Source organism: Schistocerca serialis, chromosome 8, assembly GCF_023864345.2.
Source record: "Schistocerca serialis cubense isolate TAMUIC-IGC-003099 chromosome 8, iqSchSeri2.2, whole genome shotgun sequence".
In the NCBI taxonomy this organism is placed as follows: Eukaryota; Metazoa; Arthropoda; class Insecta; order Orthoptera; family Acrididae; genus Schistocerca; species Schistocerca serialis.
In genome coordinates this window covers 383,617,597-383,635,873 of record NC_064645.1, presented here as the reverse complement: position 1 = coordinate 383,635,873, position 18,277 = coordinate 383,617,597, and the positions used below count along the sequence as shown (strand labels likewise).

The following is an 18,277-nucleotide window of genomic DNA, read 5'->3' as shown; positions in this document are numbered from 1 at the left end:
CAGAAGAAATAGATGAAGATGAGCTAGGAGATACAATACTGTGAGAATAATTCAACAGAACACTGGAAGACTCAAGTCAAAACAAGGCTGCTGCAGAAGATGATTTTCCCTCAGAATTATTGAAGATCTTAAGGGAGCCTGCCACACATTCTATGTGGTGTGTAAGATTTATGAGACAGGAGAAATACCCACAGATTTCAAGATGAACGTAATAATCCCAATTTCAAAGAAGGCAGCTGCTGACAGGTGTGAATATTACTGAACAATCAACTTAATAAATTATACTTGCAACATACTGATGTGAATTATTTACAGAAGCATGGAAAAACTGGCACAGCCATCTCACTGAATATCAGTTTGTATTCTTGAGGACTACAAGGACATGAGAGGCAATACTGACCCTATCACTTAACTTTGAGTTTTGCTGATAAAACTGTAATTCTGTTAGAGACAGCAAAAGACTAGGAATAGCAGCTGAATGGAGTGGGTAGTCTCTTGAGAGAAGGTTACAAGATGAACACCAACAAAAATAACATAAGGGTAATTGAATGTAGTTGAAATAAATCAGGTAATGCTGACGGTATTAGATAGGAAAATGAGACATTAAAAGTAGTAGATGAGTTTTTCTATTTGGGCAGCAACATATCTAACAAGGGTTGAAGTAGAGAGGATATAAAACATACAGAGGCTATAGTGTGCACAAGTGTAAGTGTTTGTCTTTGCCGCTGACCAGTATCTGCAGGCCGTACACACAGTACCGCCGTGGTGGAGCATATAAGGCCGCACTTGGCATATTGCTATTAGTCTTGTGACTCACTCTGAGGATGGCCGGATGATACGCAGCCGAAATATCAGTGGAGGAAATTTTATTTGCGAGGCTGCATGGACTAGCATGAAATATGTTTGAAAAAAAGGAATTTGTAAACATCTAATATATAAAAAACAATGTTTGTTCATTTGAATTTTATGCACTGCCATACCATTCATGTGATCAAAATAAAACTTTGTGAACTTATTGCTTGCACTTACATGAAGGTTATAGGCATAGGGCACTTAACTTACAGTAGGTGACACGCATGTCATACCAGCAAATGTATTTGAAAGAGTGTGGAAGTAGTGAGATTTTTTAATATGACAGAAATAAACAGATCAGCATTTTACTGTCTCTTACTCATTTTGACAATAGACCAATATACAGTGTGAATTGAGAGAGAATGTTCACAAGCTACTCAATCTCGACAAACAGTAAATGTTGATTTGATTCTTGCTGCATTTCAATTATATGTTAACTGAGATTACAGTTTGCATCCCAGAGTAAATATTGGCAAATTGGATAAGGTGTGTGGGCACTGGAGTTTACTTAAGTTCAACAATGAAACAACAGTAATGTGCTGCACGAATAGCAAAGTTAAACTGCTGACAATGCATCCACCACCTGATCCATTGTGATCATTGCCTTTGGGTGACTCACCTGATTTGAAATACTTTACGCAGAACATTCACAAATATAATTCAGAATATCAAATGACATCTTTTGGAGCCAGTGAAGGTACCTACCTACCTACTTTCAAAACTCAAAGACAAATATTTCACCGTGTTGGTTCACTTCTACTTGTTTCTGACACTGAGCATAAACTTCTGCAAATCTACTTTATGGGTGACTATGATGCACATGTTGACCAACACTGTGATGCAATTCCAGATACCAAATGTTGCATTATATCCTATTTGCAAAATTGTTTCCACCAATGCATCACAATGACAAAATTATTCAAAACTTTGATTGACAAATTACCAGCGAATAATTATGCAATTCAAATATGAGCTGACAAAACTCCATTTGGTCAGCATGTTGGACACTGTAACACACCTACCATCAATGAAGTTGTGACTGTCACAGTTGGTGAAGAATGTGATACACATGACATAATTCTTCAGTGACGGAATAATACAATTCAACATCTTGCTGACAAACAGTGATCATATAATGCACTGCAGTATCCAATAACTTTTATCTTTCAGTTTATCAAATGAAAATATTATTTTCTTTTTAACTTTCAAACATTTATAAGCGAAATTTTCATTTTTCTTCTCTTTTTCTTTTATTCTTACAGGTGAACAACTCAATAAAACAGCATCAGCAATGAATTATTAGCCATACCACATAATCATATCTCAGAGTGGAACAAATCATATTCTGCAGTGCCATCAACTATTTCATCAATACGTGTGAGACACATCACCAGCATCAGCAATGAATTATTAGCCATACCACATAATCATATCTCAGAGTGGAACAAATCATATTCTGCAGTGCCATCAACTATTTCATCAATACGTGTGAGACACATGCTAAAGCTGAATCCAAACATTTGTTATATATTCACTTAAATCAAACACCATTGCTTTCAGAAGAATACATTCATTTACAAGATGCAATTGCAAATGATGGAAATGTTTCCACATTGGCAAAATTGTCATACTTCCAGCAACATTCAATGGCAGCGCATGGTGTATACAAGAATATGCACAAGATGCCATGACATGTGTGACTCTGACTTTTTCATCACATTTACATGCAATCCAGCACAGGACAAGATAAAAGAGCTTCTACAGCCTGATCAGCATCCATCCAAATGACGCTCTTTGACAGCATAAATATTCAAGCAAAAACTCACTGCTGGATGTATGTGACTGAAAAGCAAAAGAGAGGACTTCCATGTGCTCATATTCTCATGCAACTTGTATTGATGATATCATTTGTGCAGATATTCCTAATCCCCAAGACGATCCACTGATGTTCAATATTGTGATGAAAAAGATGGTGCATTGGAACCTGTGGAGCTATGATCTACAATCTCCTTACATGGCAGATAAGAAATGGAAGAAAAAGTATCCCACAGACTCAGTTCATGAAACATATGCACTGGTGATGACAGATATCCACAATGCAGGTGCTGAAAAACAGAAGATGGAGGTCATTCAACAACAATCAGAATGAGAAATGCTGAGTTTGAAACCAACAACAGATGGACTGTGCCATATTCTCCTTGATTAATGAAAACAATTAAAGCTCACATCAATGTCAAATATTGTCATTCCATCAGATCGATCAAATATGTATCCAAACACATCAACAAAGACAGCGATATGGCAGTGGTCAGTATTCATAGACCTGATGTGTGCAATGATGACGTGAGTCAATTTCAAACAGGTCAGTATATCAGCAGTAACAAGACTGCTTGGTGTATTTTGAGTTTCCCAATTCACAGTTGCTAGCCCAATGATGCTCATTTCAATGTTCATCTTGAAAATGGACAAAGAGTCTATTTCACAACAAACATTGCATGAAATATTGTTGCTGAACCAGTGCACACAACATTTACAGAATTTTTTGCACTGTGTGAAGAAGATGTATTTGCCAAGACATTATTGTATGCAGAAGTTCCATAGTACTATACATGATATGCTACATCAGAGCTATCAAAAACTGTATTTACACAGTATATCCAAATAATTCCGAGTGTTACTGTCTTGGAATGCTGTTGATTAATGTCAAAAGTCATAGAGTGCCAGATGTACAGAGAAGCTTGCCATAAGGCCTTCATCAACAATAGATAGACTCACACACACACACACACACACACACACACACACACACACACACACACACGACAGCAGTCTCAGGCAACTGAAACCACACTGAGCAGTAGCAGCAGTAGATGATGGGAGTGGCGACTGGGTGGGAGTAAGGAGGAGGCTGGAGTGGGGAGGGGGTGGCACACAGCGAAGTGCTGCATGTTAGACTGAGAGGAGCAGGGGTGAGGTGGGGAGGGAGGAGGGGGGGAGGAGAAAAGTAGCAGAAAAGGAGAGAAATAAAGAGACTGGGTGTAGTAGTGGAATGACAGCTGTGCAGTGCTGGAATGGGACCAGGGAAGGGGCTGGATGGGTGAGGATAGTGACTAATGAAGGTTGAGGCCAGGAGAGTTATGGGAACGTAAGATGTATTGCAGGGAAAGTTCCCACCTGTGCAATTCAGAAAAGCTAGTGTTGTTGGGAAGGATCCATATGGCATAGGCTGCGAAGCAGTCATTGAAATGAAGGATATCATGTTTGGCAGCGTGTTCAGCAACAGGGTGGTTCACTTGTTTCTTGGCCACAGTTTGTCGGTGGCCATTCATGTGTACAGACAGCTTGTTGGTTGTCTTGTCTACATAGAATGCAGTACAGTGGTTGGAGCTTAGCTTGTAGACCACATGACTGGTATCACAGGTAGTCCTGCATTTGATGGGATAGTTGATGTTAGTGACTGGACTGGATTAGTTGGTGGTGGGAGGATGTATGGGATAGGTCTTGCATCTAGGTCTATTACAGGGGTATGAGCCATGAGGTAATGGACTGGGAGCATGGGTTGTGTAGGGATGGACGAGTATATTGTGTAGGTTTGGTGGACAGTGGAATACCACAGTGGGAGGGGGCTGGGGGTGGGGGGAGGATAGTGGGCAGGACATTTCTCATTTCAGGGCACAATGAGAGGTATTTGAAACCCTGGCAGAGAATGTAATTCAGATGCTCCAGTTCTGGGTGGTACTGAGTTACAAGAGGAATGCTTCTCTGTGGCTGAACAATGAGACTTTGGGAGGTGGTGGGAAACTGGAAAGATAAGGTATGGGAAATTTGTGTTTGTACAAGGTTGGGAGGATAATTACGGTCAGTGAAGACTTCAGTGAGACCCTCCGTATATTTTGAGAGGGACTGCTCGTCACTACAGGTGTGATGACCATGGGTGGCTAGCCCATATGGAAAGAACTTCTTGGTATGGAACAGGTGGCAGCTGTCGAATGGAAGTATTGCTGGTGGTTAACAGGTTTCATATGGACAGAGGTACTGATGTAGCTGTCGTTAAGGAGGAGGTCAACATGTAGGAAAGTGACTTGTTGTGTTGAGTAGGACCAAATGAAGAAAATGGGGGAGAAGTTGTTGATGTTCTGGAGGAATGTCGATAGGGTGTCCTCACCTTCGATCCAAATAGCAAAGATGTCATCACTGAATCTGAGCCAGGTGAGGAATTTAGGATTCTGGATTTTTATGAAGGATTCCTCTAGATGGCCCATGAATAGGCTGGCATAGGGTGGTGCCATGCGAGTGTTCATAGCTGTCCCTAGATTTGTTTTTAAGTAATGCCTTCAAAGGAGAGGTAATTGTGGGTGAGGATATAATTGGTCATGGCGACCAGGAAGGAGGTTGTTGGTTTGGAATCCATCAAGCATTGGGAAAGGTAATGTTCAAAAGTGGTAAGGCCATGGGCATTATGGATGTTAGCGTACAGGGAGGTGGCATCAATAGTGACGAGCAGGGCACCGTGTGGTACAGGGACAGGAACTGTGAAGAGTCGTTGGAGGAAATGGTTGGTATCTTTTATATAGGAGTGTAGATTCCGGGTAATAGGTTGAAGATGTTGGTCTGCAAGAGCAGAGATTCTCTCAGTGGGGGCACAGTAACTGGTCACAATGGGGCATCCTGGGTGGTTAGGTTTATGGACCTTATGAAGCATGTAGAAGGTAGGAGTGCAGGGAGTGGTGGGGATGAGCAGAGAGATGGACTCTGGGGAGAGGTTCTGGGATGGGGCTAAGGATTTGAGCAGTGACTAGAGATCCTGATGGATTACTGGAATGGGGTCACTGTGGCAAGGTTTGGTAGCTGGCGGAGTCCTTCTGCCAGGTAATCCTTGTGGTTCAAAACAACAGTGGTAGAGCTTCTAATAATATTGTTACATTCCATCCTGGATTTTCCATTGTTTAATGTGAAGCAACATTCACAGCTGCATGTTACAGCTGTCATCCATGACAAATTTGAACATTGTTCACCATAATTTTCACCACATGTTCATTATCTAACCCAAAACTTTTGTGGGATAAATTCAGAGAGGATGTGAGTGAAGACATTCCGCACCATGTTCATACCATTAGAAATGACAGTTACATCAATTTTTGGACATATGCTTAACCATCAACAACAAAGAACTCATTCATCTTAGCATGATTGCACCAGGATGTTCTGCACTTGACCTTCATGATCATGATTTAGTGAGAGAACAGCAATATAATGCTAATGATCTGCATGCATCTGATGAAGTAAATGAATAAATTTTGCTTGCAGGACAAAAACTGGCCTACAACACAATTACAAATACCATTTAATACCATTTCAAATGGCAGACGTTCTCTGTTCTTCTTTACTGCACCTGGTGACACTGGAAAAAAGTTGCTTGCTACTGGCTCACATTTGATCTCAAAATGGAATTACTTTGCCCCTTGCTTCATCAGGTATTACAGCTATATTAGTAGATGGTAGATGAACAGTGCATTCGGTGCTCAAATTGCCATTGGATATGCATTTCTTGGGAGCTCCAAAATGTAATATTTCAAAGGGATCTGATGTGGCTAAAGTTATGAAACTTTGCAAGGTCATTGTCTGGGACAAATCCACAATAGCTCATAAGAAACTGCACTTGATTGAGCTCTTAATGATCTACAGTCAAATGCATAACCATTCTTGTTTTATTATCTGGTGACTTTAAACAAACTCTTCCAGTGATACCTACATCAACACCAGCTCATGAGCTCAGTGCTTGCCTCAAAGCATTGCATCTTTGGAGACATGTGAAAACTCACAGTAAAGATGAATATGCATGTACATGTGTAATGTGATACCTGAGCAGCCTCATTTTCAAACAGCTATTGCACACTGGTGAAGGAAAAGTACCAGCTGATGCTATCACAACATGTATTTAATTTCCACTGAACTCTTGTGTTCTCATGCCATCCATTGAACAATTCATTCAAAAAGTTTTTTCATAAATTGTTATCAATTATAAAAATCAAAAATGCTTTTTGAACATGCTATTTTGGCAGCAAAAGACACCAGCACCAATGCAATCAATAACACCGTTCAAGAACAAATTGCAGGCAATTCTGTTCCCAAAAAATTGACTGATAGCATCATGAATGCAGATTGTAGATGAAGTTGTCAACTATCCAATTGAATTTTTAAATTTGTTGGATCTTCTTGGTGTGCCACTGCACAAATTGACACTCAAAGTCAGCATGTCAATTATTCTCTTCTGGAACATAAATCCACCCCAATCCTGTAAAGGAACAAGACTCTGTTCTTGATGGAAAGTCAAGTGGAGAAGATGTGTTCAATCCACACATTCACATCCTTCCCACTGAGATGCCATCTAATTTCAAACGACTGCAGTTCCCCATTTGACTTGAATTCTATGACCATCAACAAGGCACAAGGTCAGTCACTTCAAGTGTGTGGACTGAATCCAGAAAATCCATGTTTCTCATATGGCCAGTTGTATGTTGCATGCTAATGTATCAGAAAGCAAGAAATTTAATTATTTTTGCTGAAGACAGGAAAACAAAAAATATTGTCTACCCTAAAACACTTCAATAATAAAGTCAACAAAATAAAATGAATATGATCTATAATTCTCCATCATATATAATTTAATTTCAATAAATGTAGTCATTATTGACAGAAAAACAAATATCATTCCCAATCAAACAAGACAGTTCTTCCCAGTTTCAAACAATGTTTCCACAATTGTCTCTTCTATGGCAGCAACGTGCTGGGTACCTACTAGTCTAATAGCAACTTAAATGTTGGGAAGTATATTCTGGTGTTTGTATGGAGTGTAGCCTCGTACAGAAGTGAATAGTGGATGATAAGCAATTCAGACAAGAAGAGAATACAAACTTCTGAAATGTGGTGCTGCAGAAGATTGCTGGAGATTAGATGGGCAGATCGAGTAACTAATGGGGCGGTATTGAATCACGTATGGAAAAAAGAAGGGTTCGTTGATTAATTAAGGACTCATCAGTTTGCTAATGGAGGTAAGTGTGGCATAAAAATTGTAGAGGGAGACCAAGGGATGAATAGAGTAAACAAATTTGAATGGATATAGATTGCAGTAGACATCTGGACATCTGGAGATGAAGAGGTTGCAACAGGATTGACTAGCACGGAGAGCTGCCATCAAACCAGTCTTTAGGTTGAAGATGACAATGACAGCAACAAGTGGCCTGATGAATTTTGTAATTTCCTTAGGGGTTGTATTTCTGAAACTAATGACTGCCGGTAATGGATGCAGTGTGTGCATAAGTAATCTAATGCAACTGTATTTGGTTGTTTATTATTAGATGCACTGGTTTACTCCCACTGTGAGGAAGAAATCATTGAATTTGGTGGCCAGTGACTGGAAAGAGTCATCACATTTGCCAGGGCTATTTTCTGATTGATTGATTGATTTATTGAGCACCCGTTTTACCATGTACAATGATATGGGATTTGTCATATGTTACATACAGAAAAAATATGAATAACAACATATTATGTAAAAAAATATCAGTGAACAATCTGAATTAAATATATGGGCAAAAACAATTATAGCTTACATGATATAAATTTGTAACAATATAGGACACAAATAAGTCACATATATTCTGTGTATAATGGACAGCAACAAGAAACAATGATTATAACACTCTATATTGACAAATTAATTAATTTTTGTGTGTACATAAAAGAGTCTATCCCACGACACAAGTTTGTATATGAGTGACTTATAAGATAGGTGAAGGCATGCTATATTTCTGAAGAATTCATGTATTCACTAACACTGTAAAAGCTATTACTAATTAACATTCTTTTGATTTCACTTTTAAAACTGCTCAGCTTCTGAATCTTTTTAATTTTTAATGGAAGAGCACTATAGAGAATTTTCAGGTGGTATATTGCATTCTTGTTGTACTGGGCTTTCTTATGCACTTCTCTGTGAAAGTCATTACTCTGTCTTGTTGTATAGTCATGGAACTCACTGTTTAAAGAAGAAAACTGGGGGTGACACTTCAGAAAGCATATACTTTTATAGATGTAAATGGATGGAAGAGTCATGATTTTATATTCCTTGAAAAATTCCCTTCATGGATCTCTAGGTGCAGCTCCTTTTATGATCCTTATCGCTCATTTTTGAATAATGAAAGAGGGTTTTGCCTGACTTGAATTGCCCCAAAATATGACACCATATCGTAAAAGACTATGCATAAATGCATAATATGTACACAGTACTGTTTGATCACTGCAACAATTTTTGAGCATTCTAAATACATAGCAACATTTACTTAATTTTTAATTGAGCACATCTATATGCTTGTCCCACTTTAGATGCTCATCTAACCAAATTCCGAAGAATTTTGTATTTGGCGTTTGTAGTATATTCTGTTGGCCTAGCTTCACAGTTATATTGGGCTTCACATTATTTGAAACATGTCTGTAATTCATCCATAATGTTTTTTTCTGATTCACAAATAAACTGTTGTCCCTGAACCATTCAACTGTTGTTGTTGTTTCAATTTTCCTGTTAAGGTCAGTCTCATTCTGAGCTTTAATAAAGAGACTTGTATCATCAGCAAAAAGTACACAATCAGCTTGTGTCAAATAGTTTGGCAAGTCATTTATAAAGATCAAGAACAACAGGGGTCCCAACACCGAACCTTGGAGCACCCCATAACTAACTTCCTTATAACCAGAAAAGTATGACTTTCCATCATGAACTATTTCTACTTTCTGGCATCTGCCAGATAAGTATGACTTAAACCATGCATGAGCAGTACCACGGACTCCATAGCAACTAAGTTTTTCGAGCAGTAGTTTACGATCAATAACGTCAAAGGCCTTTGATAAATCTAAAAAGACCCCACAATTTACTTCGTTATTATCAATGGAATTTAGGACAAGTGTTAGAAAGTTGTATATAGCTGTTTCAGTTGATCTGTTCTTTCAAAAGCCATTTTGTTCATTGACCAATACTCCACTCATTTTTACGAAAGTAGACAGTCTTCCATACATTACTCTTTCTATAAGTTTTGAAAAACAAGATAACATTGATAAAGGCCTGTAGTTTTTTACATCATAACGATCCCCATTTTTGTATAATGGTTTTATAATCGATTGTTTCAGCTTTCTAGGGAAAGTGCCAGTACTGAAAGATGCATTAATTATATCTACAAGAAGAGGAGTAATATATCTGCTGTGTTTAATGATTTTGTCTGGAATGCCATCGGGGCCACAGGATAATTTATTTTTTAGTTTGCTCATGGCATTCTCTACCTCATGTACTGTTACAGGATACAAAAACATAGTTTTGGGATTCAATGTGATGTTATGACTGATGTCTGTACTACTTTGGGTTCGTATGAGGTTTTGAACTACACTTGTAAAATGACAGTTGAATATATTGGCAATATGTAATGGATCATTTATAGTTTTGTCCTCAGTTTTAATAACAATGTTGTTTCTTACTTTGCTTCTTCCTAAGTTGCTATTGATCACTTTCCAAACTGATTTCATTTTCTTGTTGCCATTATTTCTACTGATATATGAATCATTATTTAACTTTTTTGCTGCAGTAATTACTTTCTTGTATAATTTCCTATAACACTTAACACATTGTTTCAAAGCAGGCTTTTGCCTTGCTGATTTACTTAAGATTCTGAGTTGCTCTCCAGATTTTCTTATGCCCTGTGTTATCCATGTGTTAATTTTACCTTTTACTTTCATTTTCTTAAGGGGAAAAGCAGTTTCAAAGTTATGTTTGTAATCAGCTGGAAATGACTCAAACTTCATGTGTATACTATCATGTTTATCTAGATCCAAACTTGTATTTTTCAACAAGCAATTAAAAATCCTAATGTTGTCCTCGTTAATACATCTCCTGTGGATGTGTTTCTCACTTGGCCTAGAGTTTTTACAGAGTACATTATTTATACTAAGTTTTAGTGCTTTATGATCAGAGAATCCAGTGTCAATCACTTCTACAACATTGTCTAATTTAAGTCAAGAAATATTTGGTCTATTATTGTTTCAGAGTTCTTTCCATGTCTAGTGTATTCAAAGATAGTTGGTGCTAAATTATGCGAGCAAAAGACATTGGTCAGTTTTGTAACATTTAAACAGTTGATTTTAAAGTTGACATTGAAATCTCCAAGTACAATAATGCTTTCTGCAGGGTCAATTACTTTTGCATTACTGGTTTTGTTTGTTTCTCATTTAATAATGTTCCAAATAATTTTTAAATTACTTTTGGAAAGTTTTATTAATTGAACATAGTGCATGAGTGTTGCTCTTTTAATAACAGAGTGTAGTATTCAGCAATAATGATGGTAATGGTGTTTCAAATCTTGCCAACTGCATGTTATCTGACTTACATAGAGCTCTCTCTACCTAGCATAAGATGATTTACTTCCACTATCCTTGATTCTGTTCATTTTGCTCTTATTTGTTTTACGGTAAAACAAGACTCAAAGTGATGTAAGAGATAAATTTTCAATATACACTGTCTGCTTTATAGATTTCTTTTCACCGTTCTTCCTGTTGTTTCTCTCTAAACCTGGTGATCAAGCCATTGCTTGTGAGCCTATGAGGCAATACTATTTTTCTATAAGTTGTTAAGTAAATTTTATTGTTAACATTTGACCATAATGTTCAAGTAAGTCAAAAAGCTGTTCAACACAATTATTCATTAAGTGGCTGGGACATAATTCAATTTTTTGCATACATAGCCAGACCTCCTTTCATTTTATTGGCTCTATAGTAGCATGATATTAGCTTGTACCCATCAAGATGAATCTGTTCAATTTCAGTGATTTCCATGTGATATTCTGATATGCACAATAAGTCTGCTGAAATTTGATCTACTTTTTATTTTCCTGAATTGATAAGAGAAGTTCACCTTTTTTTTATTTATAAGGCATCTGATATTTTGATGGAAGACTTTACATGCATTTTCTTTAATATCCTTGGCTTTGTCTAAGCTGCAGTGCTTTGTTGTACTAATAGCTGTATCAACTGTAAGAATATGTATTCTGCAGCTCTGTCTTCTGGAGGAATTTACTAGAAAAAAAGGCCTTGTGAGCACACTGGAAATCACTGGAATGGAATGAATACTTTTATGGTCACACTGGATGCTTCTGGCAATTAGCCATGTAAGTAACCTTTTACCAGAAGCATTCAGATGCTGAGAATGACATATATGACATGATTGAGTGAGGGGCACTGCATCATTCACACCCATGTGTGAACATCCCTCTCCTGTGAGTGATTTCCCAAGATCTACATCAACACATTCCTTAGAACACTTTATCCAGGACTTATCATATCACCCAAAGAATAATACCATATTCCCACCAGAGTGAAGAGCATTCCCTGCAATTAGCCCGGTGCCATTCTCAGTTTGTATAATCGTGGTTACATTGCAAACTGTTACCTGCTCTCCCTATTGTTATTACATTCTTTTTCCAAGATTCTCCCCAAAGTGCCTAGCTCACAGATGACACCACTGAGCCCTGCACTTTGTTAAAAAAAATTAATTACTTCCCAACAAATTGTAAACCCATTGTAACATTCCTAGGAGCCTACACAGGCTGAACACTACTGAGCAGTAAGACATTTTTGGTCATCTACGAATTTTTCTTCCCACGCTTCACTTGTACATTATGCCCTATACTGTCAAACTGCATCAAAACTTCTTGGGATGTACGGATGCTTTTGTGGAGAGACTGAAACATAGATAGGCACAACAAAAAGATTCTCAGAAAGTGAGCTTCCAGCCAATCTGGCTTCAGCAGCCAGAGACTGTGTTCATACGTGTGTGAGTTGAGGGAGTATGTGTGTGCAGGTTCTCATTTTTGTGGAAGGCCTTGTTGGCTGAAAGCTCACTTTCTGACAGGCTTTTTGTTGGCCTATCTGTAACTCACCTTCTCTGCTGTATGGTAAGTAGCAGCTACCCTTTTCATAATATTGTTGAAATTATTTATGGAATATTGCATTCAGTCAATCAGTAATCTGAAGTGTTGTGTGGTGAAGATTTTGTAATGGGTGCAAATGTTTACTGCCATAGAAATGAGGTTAGGTTAGACCACAACCACTACACAATCAGCATAAATCGTAATAACTTTCTACTACATAGTATGCAACTAATAGCTTTGGGAAATACTGCAATTACACAAAACTAATATCTACATAAAGTTACTAATATTCTTGTAAAACTAGATGATATAACTTAACTTTGACATACAATAGGGTTGAGATACATTATCCCACTATAGTACATATTATCTTTTCACTGAAGAGCCAAAGAAACTGGTACACCTGCCTGATATCATGCAGGGCCCCTGTGAGCAAGCAGAAGTGCCACAACATGATGTGGCATGGACTAGACTAATGTCTGAAGTAGTGCTGTAGGGAACTGACACCATGAATCCTGCAGGGCTCTGAATAAATCCATAAGAGTATGAGAGGTGGAGATCTCTTCTGAACAGTGTGTTGCAAGGCATCCCAGATATGCTCAGTAATGTTGATGTCTGGGGAGTTTGGTGGCCAGCGGAAGTGTTTAAATTCAAGAGTGTTCCTGGAGCCACTCTGTAGCAATTCTGGATTTGTGTGGCATTGCATTGTTCAGCTGGAATTGCCCAAGTCCTTTGGAATGCACAATGGACATGAATGGATGAAGTTGATCAGACAGGATGTTTATGTACATGCCAACCGTCAGAGTCATATCTAGATGTATCAGGGGTCCCATATCACTCTACAACTTCATATGCTCCACACCATCACAGAGCCTCCACCAGCTTGAACAGACCCTGCTGACATGCATGGACCATGGATTCATGAGGTTGTCTCCATACCCGTACTTGTCCATTCGCTTGATACAATTTGAAATGAGACTTGTCTGAATGGGGCAACATGTTTCCAGTTATCAACAGTCCAATTTCAGTGTTGACGGGTATGGGCGAGGCATAAAGCTTTTTGTCGTTTAGTCATCGAGGGTACACGAGTGGGTCTGCGGCTCTGAAAGCCCATATCAATGATGTTTCCTTGAATGGTTCACACACTGACACTTGTTGACGGCCCAGCATTGGTCACTGCAGCACCATATTCTGACTGCTTACATATCTCTGTATTTGAATACACATGCTGATACCAGTTTCTTTTGTGCTTCAGTGTAAATACAAGTGTGTTAAAAATAAACTATTCATTTCAGGCAAACAGCAGGTTTAATCTTCTCTACTAATAACAGTAAATGTAGTTTCTATCTATTAATACATAGTAGCTATTTTAGTTAAGGTTGGAGCACACAAACAAAGAATTTTGATATTTACGCTTCATTTCCACTGTCTCAACTACTGCCAATGTTGGTACTGGAACTTTACGGGGTTTAACATCAGATGCTGTCATGTCATCTTCACCACCTCCTTCATCATCATAAATAATGATATTTTCACGAATGTCTTCTTTTGGTCCTGGGACTTTACATTTCCTTGCTTGTTTCCATTTGCATACCACAAGAAATACCACTAAAGCTGAAAAAATATTGGTTAATTATTTGCTCGGGAGACAAAGCCTCAGTAAATTCAGTATCAGAAATCACAGTCAGATTAAGTTAAAGACAACATAAGATAGTTTCCATAACTGTTTATTAATCAAAGTAGCTTACCAAGAACACTTATGAAGGATGTTACAACTACTAGCAGAGCACCAAAGCTAAGTTTCACAGACTGTTCTTGAACCATGTGCTCACACTGTTGACCCCAAAAATCCTTGGGGCATACACACTGGTAACTGCTGTAGGGGTACTGACTGATGCATGTTCCACCATTCAGACATGACTCTTCATAACAGTCATTTTTCTCAATACAGATGCCTTCATCAGCATCAAATACTTTGTTGGAGCCACAACTGAAAAGATTGTCAGCATTACAAGTGCTTCTTATACCACAGTTAGACATGAAGCACCAATGGTACTGAAAAATATTTGCTAAAAATAATGAAACAGCTTTAGCCCAAAAAATGTGATGACTACACATCTTCATCAACTTTTACATACACCATACTTATATATGGTTCTGCTTTTCTGGGGTCTGCATTACCTACCTTTCCTTTTAATTTTCCTAACCTATCCTTCTCTACTCCCTGAGGAAGAAACTGTTTGTTCTAAAAGCTAAGGGATGTGTCACTATTACTTTTAAGTTTGCGTTGGCAGGATCACCTATGCAGGATATGGTGGACAACTTGACCAATTTTCATTGGAAGATATAAAGATATGGAAAGAATTTGAATTTGTTTTTATGAACACCATATAACAAAGATATGGAAAATCATAATGCATATTTAGGAAGATCTAATATGGATAGAGGAGGATTTGTTGCATATTAAAAATATAAGTTCAAAAAATGATATGAGAAATTCCTGAGTGGAGTGCAACTAATGGATGGAGGAAGAGTAACCACACACTGTTGTTGTTGTTGTGGTCTTCAGTCCTGAGACTGGTTTGATGCAGCTCTCCATGCTACTCTATCCTGTGCAAGCTTCTTCATCTCCCAGTACCTACTGCAGCCTACATCATTCTGATTAGTGTATTCATCTCTTGGTCTACCTCTACGATTTTTACCCTCCACGCTACCTTCCGATACTAAATTGGTGATCCCTTGATGTCTCAGAACATGTCCTACCAACCGATCCCTTCTTCTAGTCAAGTTGTGCCACAAGCTCCTCTTCTCCCCAATTCTATTCAATACCACCTCATTAGTTATGTGATCAAACTATCTAATCTTCAGCATTATTTTGTAGCACCACATTTCGAAAGCTTCTATTCTCTTCTTGTCTAAACTATTTTTCGTCTATGTTTCACATCCATACATAGCTACACTCAATACAAATACTTTAAGAAATGACTTCCTGACATTTAAATCTGTACTCGATGTTAACAAATTTTTCTTCTTCAGAAACGCTTTTCTTGCCATTGCCAGTCTACACTTTATATCCTCTCTACTTTGACCATCATCAGTTATTTCGCTCCCCAAATAGCAAAACTCCTTTACTGCTTTAAGTGTCTCATTTCCTAATCTAATTCCCTCAGCATCACCCGACTTAATGCAACTACATTCCATTATCCTCGTTTTCCTTTTGTTGATGTTCATCTTATACCCTCCTTTCAAGACACTGTCCAATCCGTTCAACTGATCTTCCAAGTCCTTTGCTGTCTCTGACAGAATTACAATGTCATCGGCGAACCTCAAGTTTTTATTTCTTCTCCATTGATTTTAATACCTACTCCAAACTTTTCTTTTGTTTCCTTTATTGCTCGCTCAATATACAGATTGAATAACATCGGGGATAGGCTACAACCCTGTCTCACTCCTTTCCCAACCACTGCTTCCCTTTCATACCCCTCGATCTTATAACTGCCATCTGGTTTCTGTACAAATTGTAAATAGCCTTTCGCTCTCTGTATTTTACCCCTGCCACCTTCAGAATCTGAAAGAGAGTATTCCAGTCAACATTGTCAAAAGCTTTCTCTAAGTCTACAAATGCTCGAAACATAGGTTTGACTTTCCTTAATCTTTCTTATAAGATAAGTTGTAGGGTCAGTATTGCCTCACGTGTTCCAACATTTCTACGGAATCCAAACTGATCTTCCCCGAGGTTGGCTTCTATCAGTTTTTCCATTCGTTTGTAAAGAATTCGCGTTAGTATATTGCAGCTGTGGCTTATTAAACGGATAGTTCGGTAATTTTCACATCTGTCAACACCTCCTTTCTTTGCGATTGGGATTATTATATTCTTCTTGAAGTCTGAGGGTATTTCGCCTGTCTCATACATCTTGCTCACCAGATGGTAGAGTTTTGTCAGGAATGGCTCTCCCAAGGCTGTCAGTAGTTCCAATGGAATGTTGTCTACTCTGGGGGCCTTGTTTCGACTCAGGTCTTTCAGTGCTCTGTCAAACTCTTTGCGCAATGTCATATCTCCCATTTCATCTTCATCTACATCCTCTTCCATTTCCATAATATTGTCCTCAAGTACATCACCCTTGTATAGGCCCTCTATATACTCCTTCCACCTACCTGCTTTCACTTCTTTGCTTAGAACTGGGTTTTCATCAGAGCTCTTGATATTCATGCAAGTGGTTCTCCTTTCTCCAAAGATCTTTAATTTTCCTGTAGGCAGTATCTATCTTACCCCTAGTGAGATAAGCCTCTACATCCTTACATTTGTCCTCTAGCCGTCCCTGCTTAGCCATTTTGCACTTCCAGTCGATATCATTTTTGAGACGTTTGTATTCCTTTTTGCCTGCTTCATTTACTGCATTTTTATATTTTCTACTTTCATCAATTAAAATCAATATTTCTTCTGTTACCCAAGGGTTTCTACTAGCCCTCGTCTTTTTACCTATTTGATCCTCTGCTGCCTTCACTATTTCATCCCTCAAAGCTACCCATTCTTCTTCTACTGTATTTGTTTCCCCCATTCTTGTCAATTGTTCCATTATACTCTCCCTGAAACTCTGCACAACCTCTGGTTTAGTCAGTTTCTTCAGGTCCCATCTCCTTAAATTCCCACCTTTTTGCAGTTTCTTCAGTTTTAATCTACAGTTCATAACCAATAGATTGTGGTCAGAGTCCACATCTGCCCCTGGAAATGTCTTACAATTTAAAACCTGGTTCCTAAATCTCTGTCTTACCATTATACAATCTATCTGATACCTTTTAGTATCTCCAGGGTTCTTCCATGTATACAACCTTCTGTTATGATTCTTAAACCAAGTGTTAGCTATGATTAAGTTATGGTCTGCACAGAATTCTACCAGGCGGCTTCCTCTTTCATTTCTTCCCCTCAATCCGTGTTCACCTACTATGTTTCCTTCTCTCCCTTTTCTTACTGACAAATTCCAGTCACCCATGACTAATCAATTTTCGTCTCCCTTCACTACCTGAATAGTTTCTTTTATCTCATCATACATTTCATCAATTTCTTTGTCATCTGCAGAGCTAGTTGGTATATAAACTTGTACTACTGTAGTAGGTGTGGGATTTGTGTCTATCTTGGCCACAATAATGCGTTCACTATGCTGTTTGTAGTAGCTTACCCGTACACCTATTTTTTATTCATTATTAAACCCACTCCTGAATTACCCCTATTTGATTTTGTATTTATAACCCTGTATTCAGTGACCAGAAGTCTTGTTCCTCCTGCCACCGAACTTCACTAATTCCCACTCTATCTAACTTTAACCTATCCATTTCCCTTTTTAAATTTTCTCACCTACCTGCCCGATTAAGTGATCTGCCATTCCACGCTCCGATCCGTAGAACGCCAGTTTTCTTTCTCCTGATAACGACGCCTTCCTGAGTAGTCCCCACCCGGAGATCCG

General features: G+C 38.3%; 1 protein-coding gene across 1 annotated transcript in view; it reads right to left on the bottom strand.

Annotated features, from left to right (window-relative positions):
• LOC126416677 (neural-cadherin-like) overlaps positions 1-14,664 on the bottom strand; it is a 32,775-nt gene extending 18,111 nt beyond the window's left edge. Inside the window, exons 1-2 of the mRNA XM_050084485.1 lie at positions 14,564-14,664; positions 14,229-14,429 (exon numbers count right to left, since the gene is read on the bottom strand). Of these exons, the coding sequence (XP_049940442.1) occupies positions 14,229-14,429; positions 14,564-14,639 (277 nt within the window). The 5' untranslated portion in view covers positions 14,640-14,664. The remainder of the gene's footprint in view (positions 1-14,228; positions 14,430-14,563) is intronic.
• Between the last annotated feature and the right edge of the window lie 3,613 nt (positions 14,665-18,277).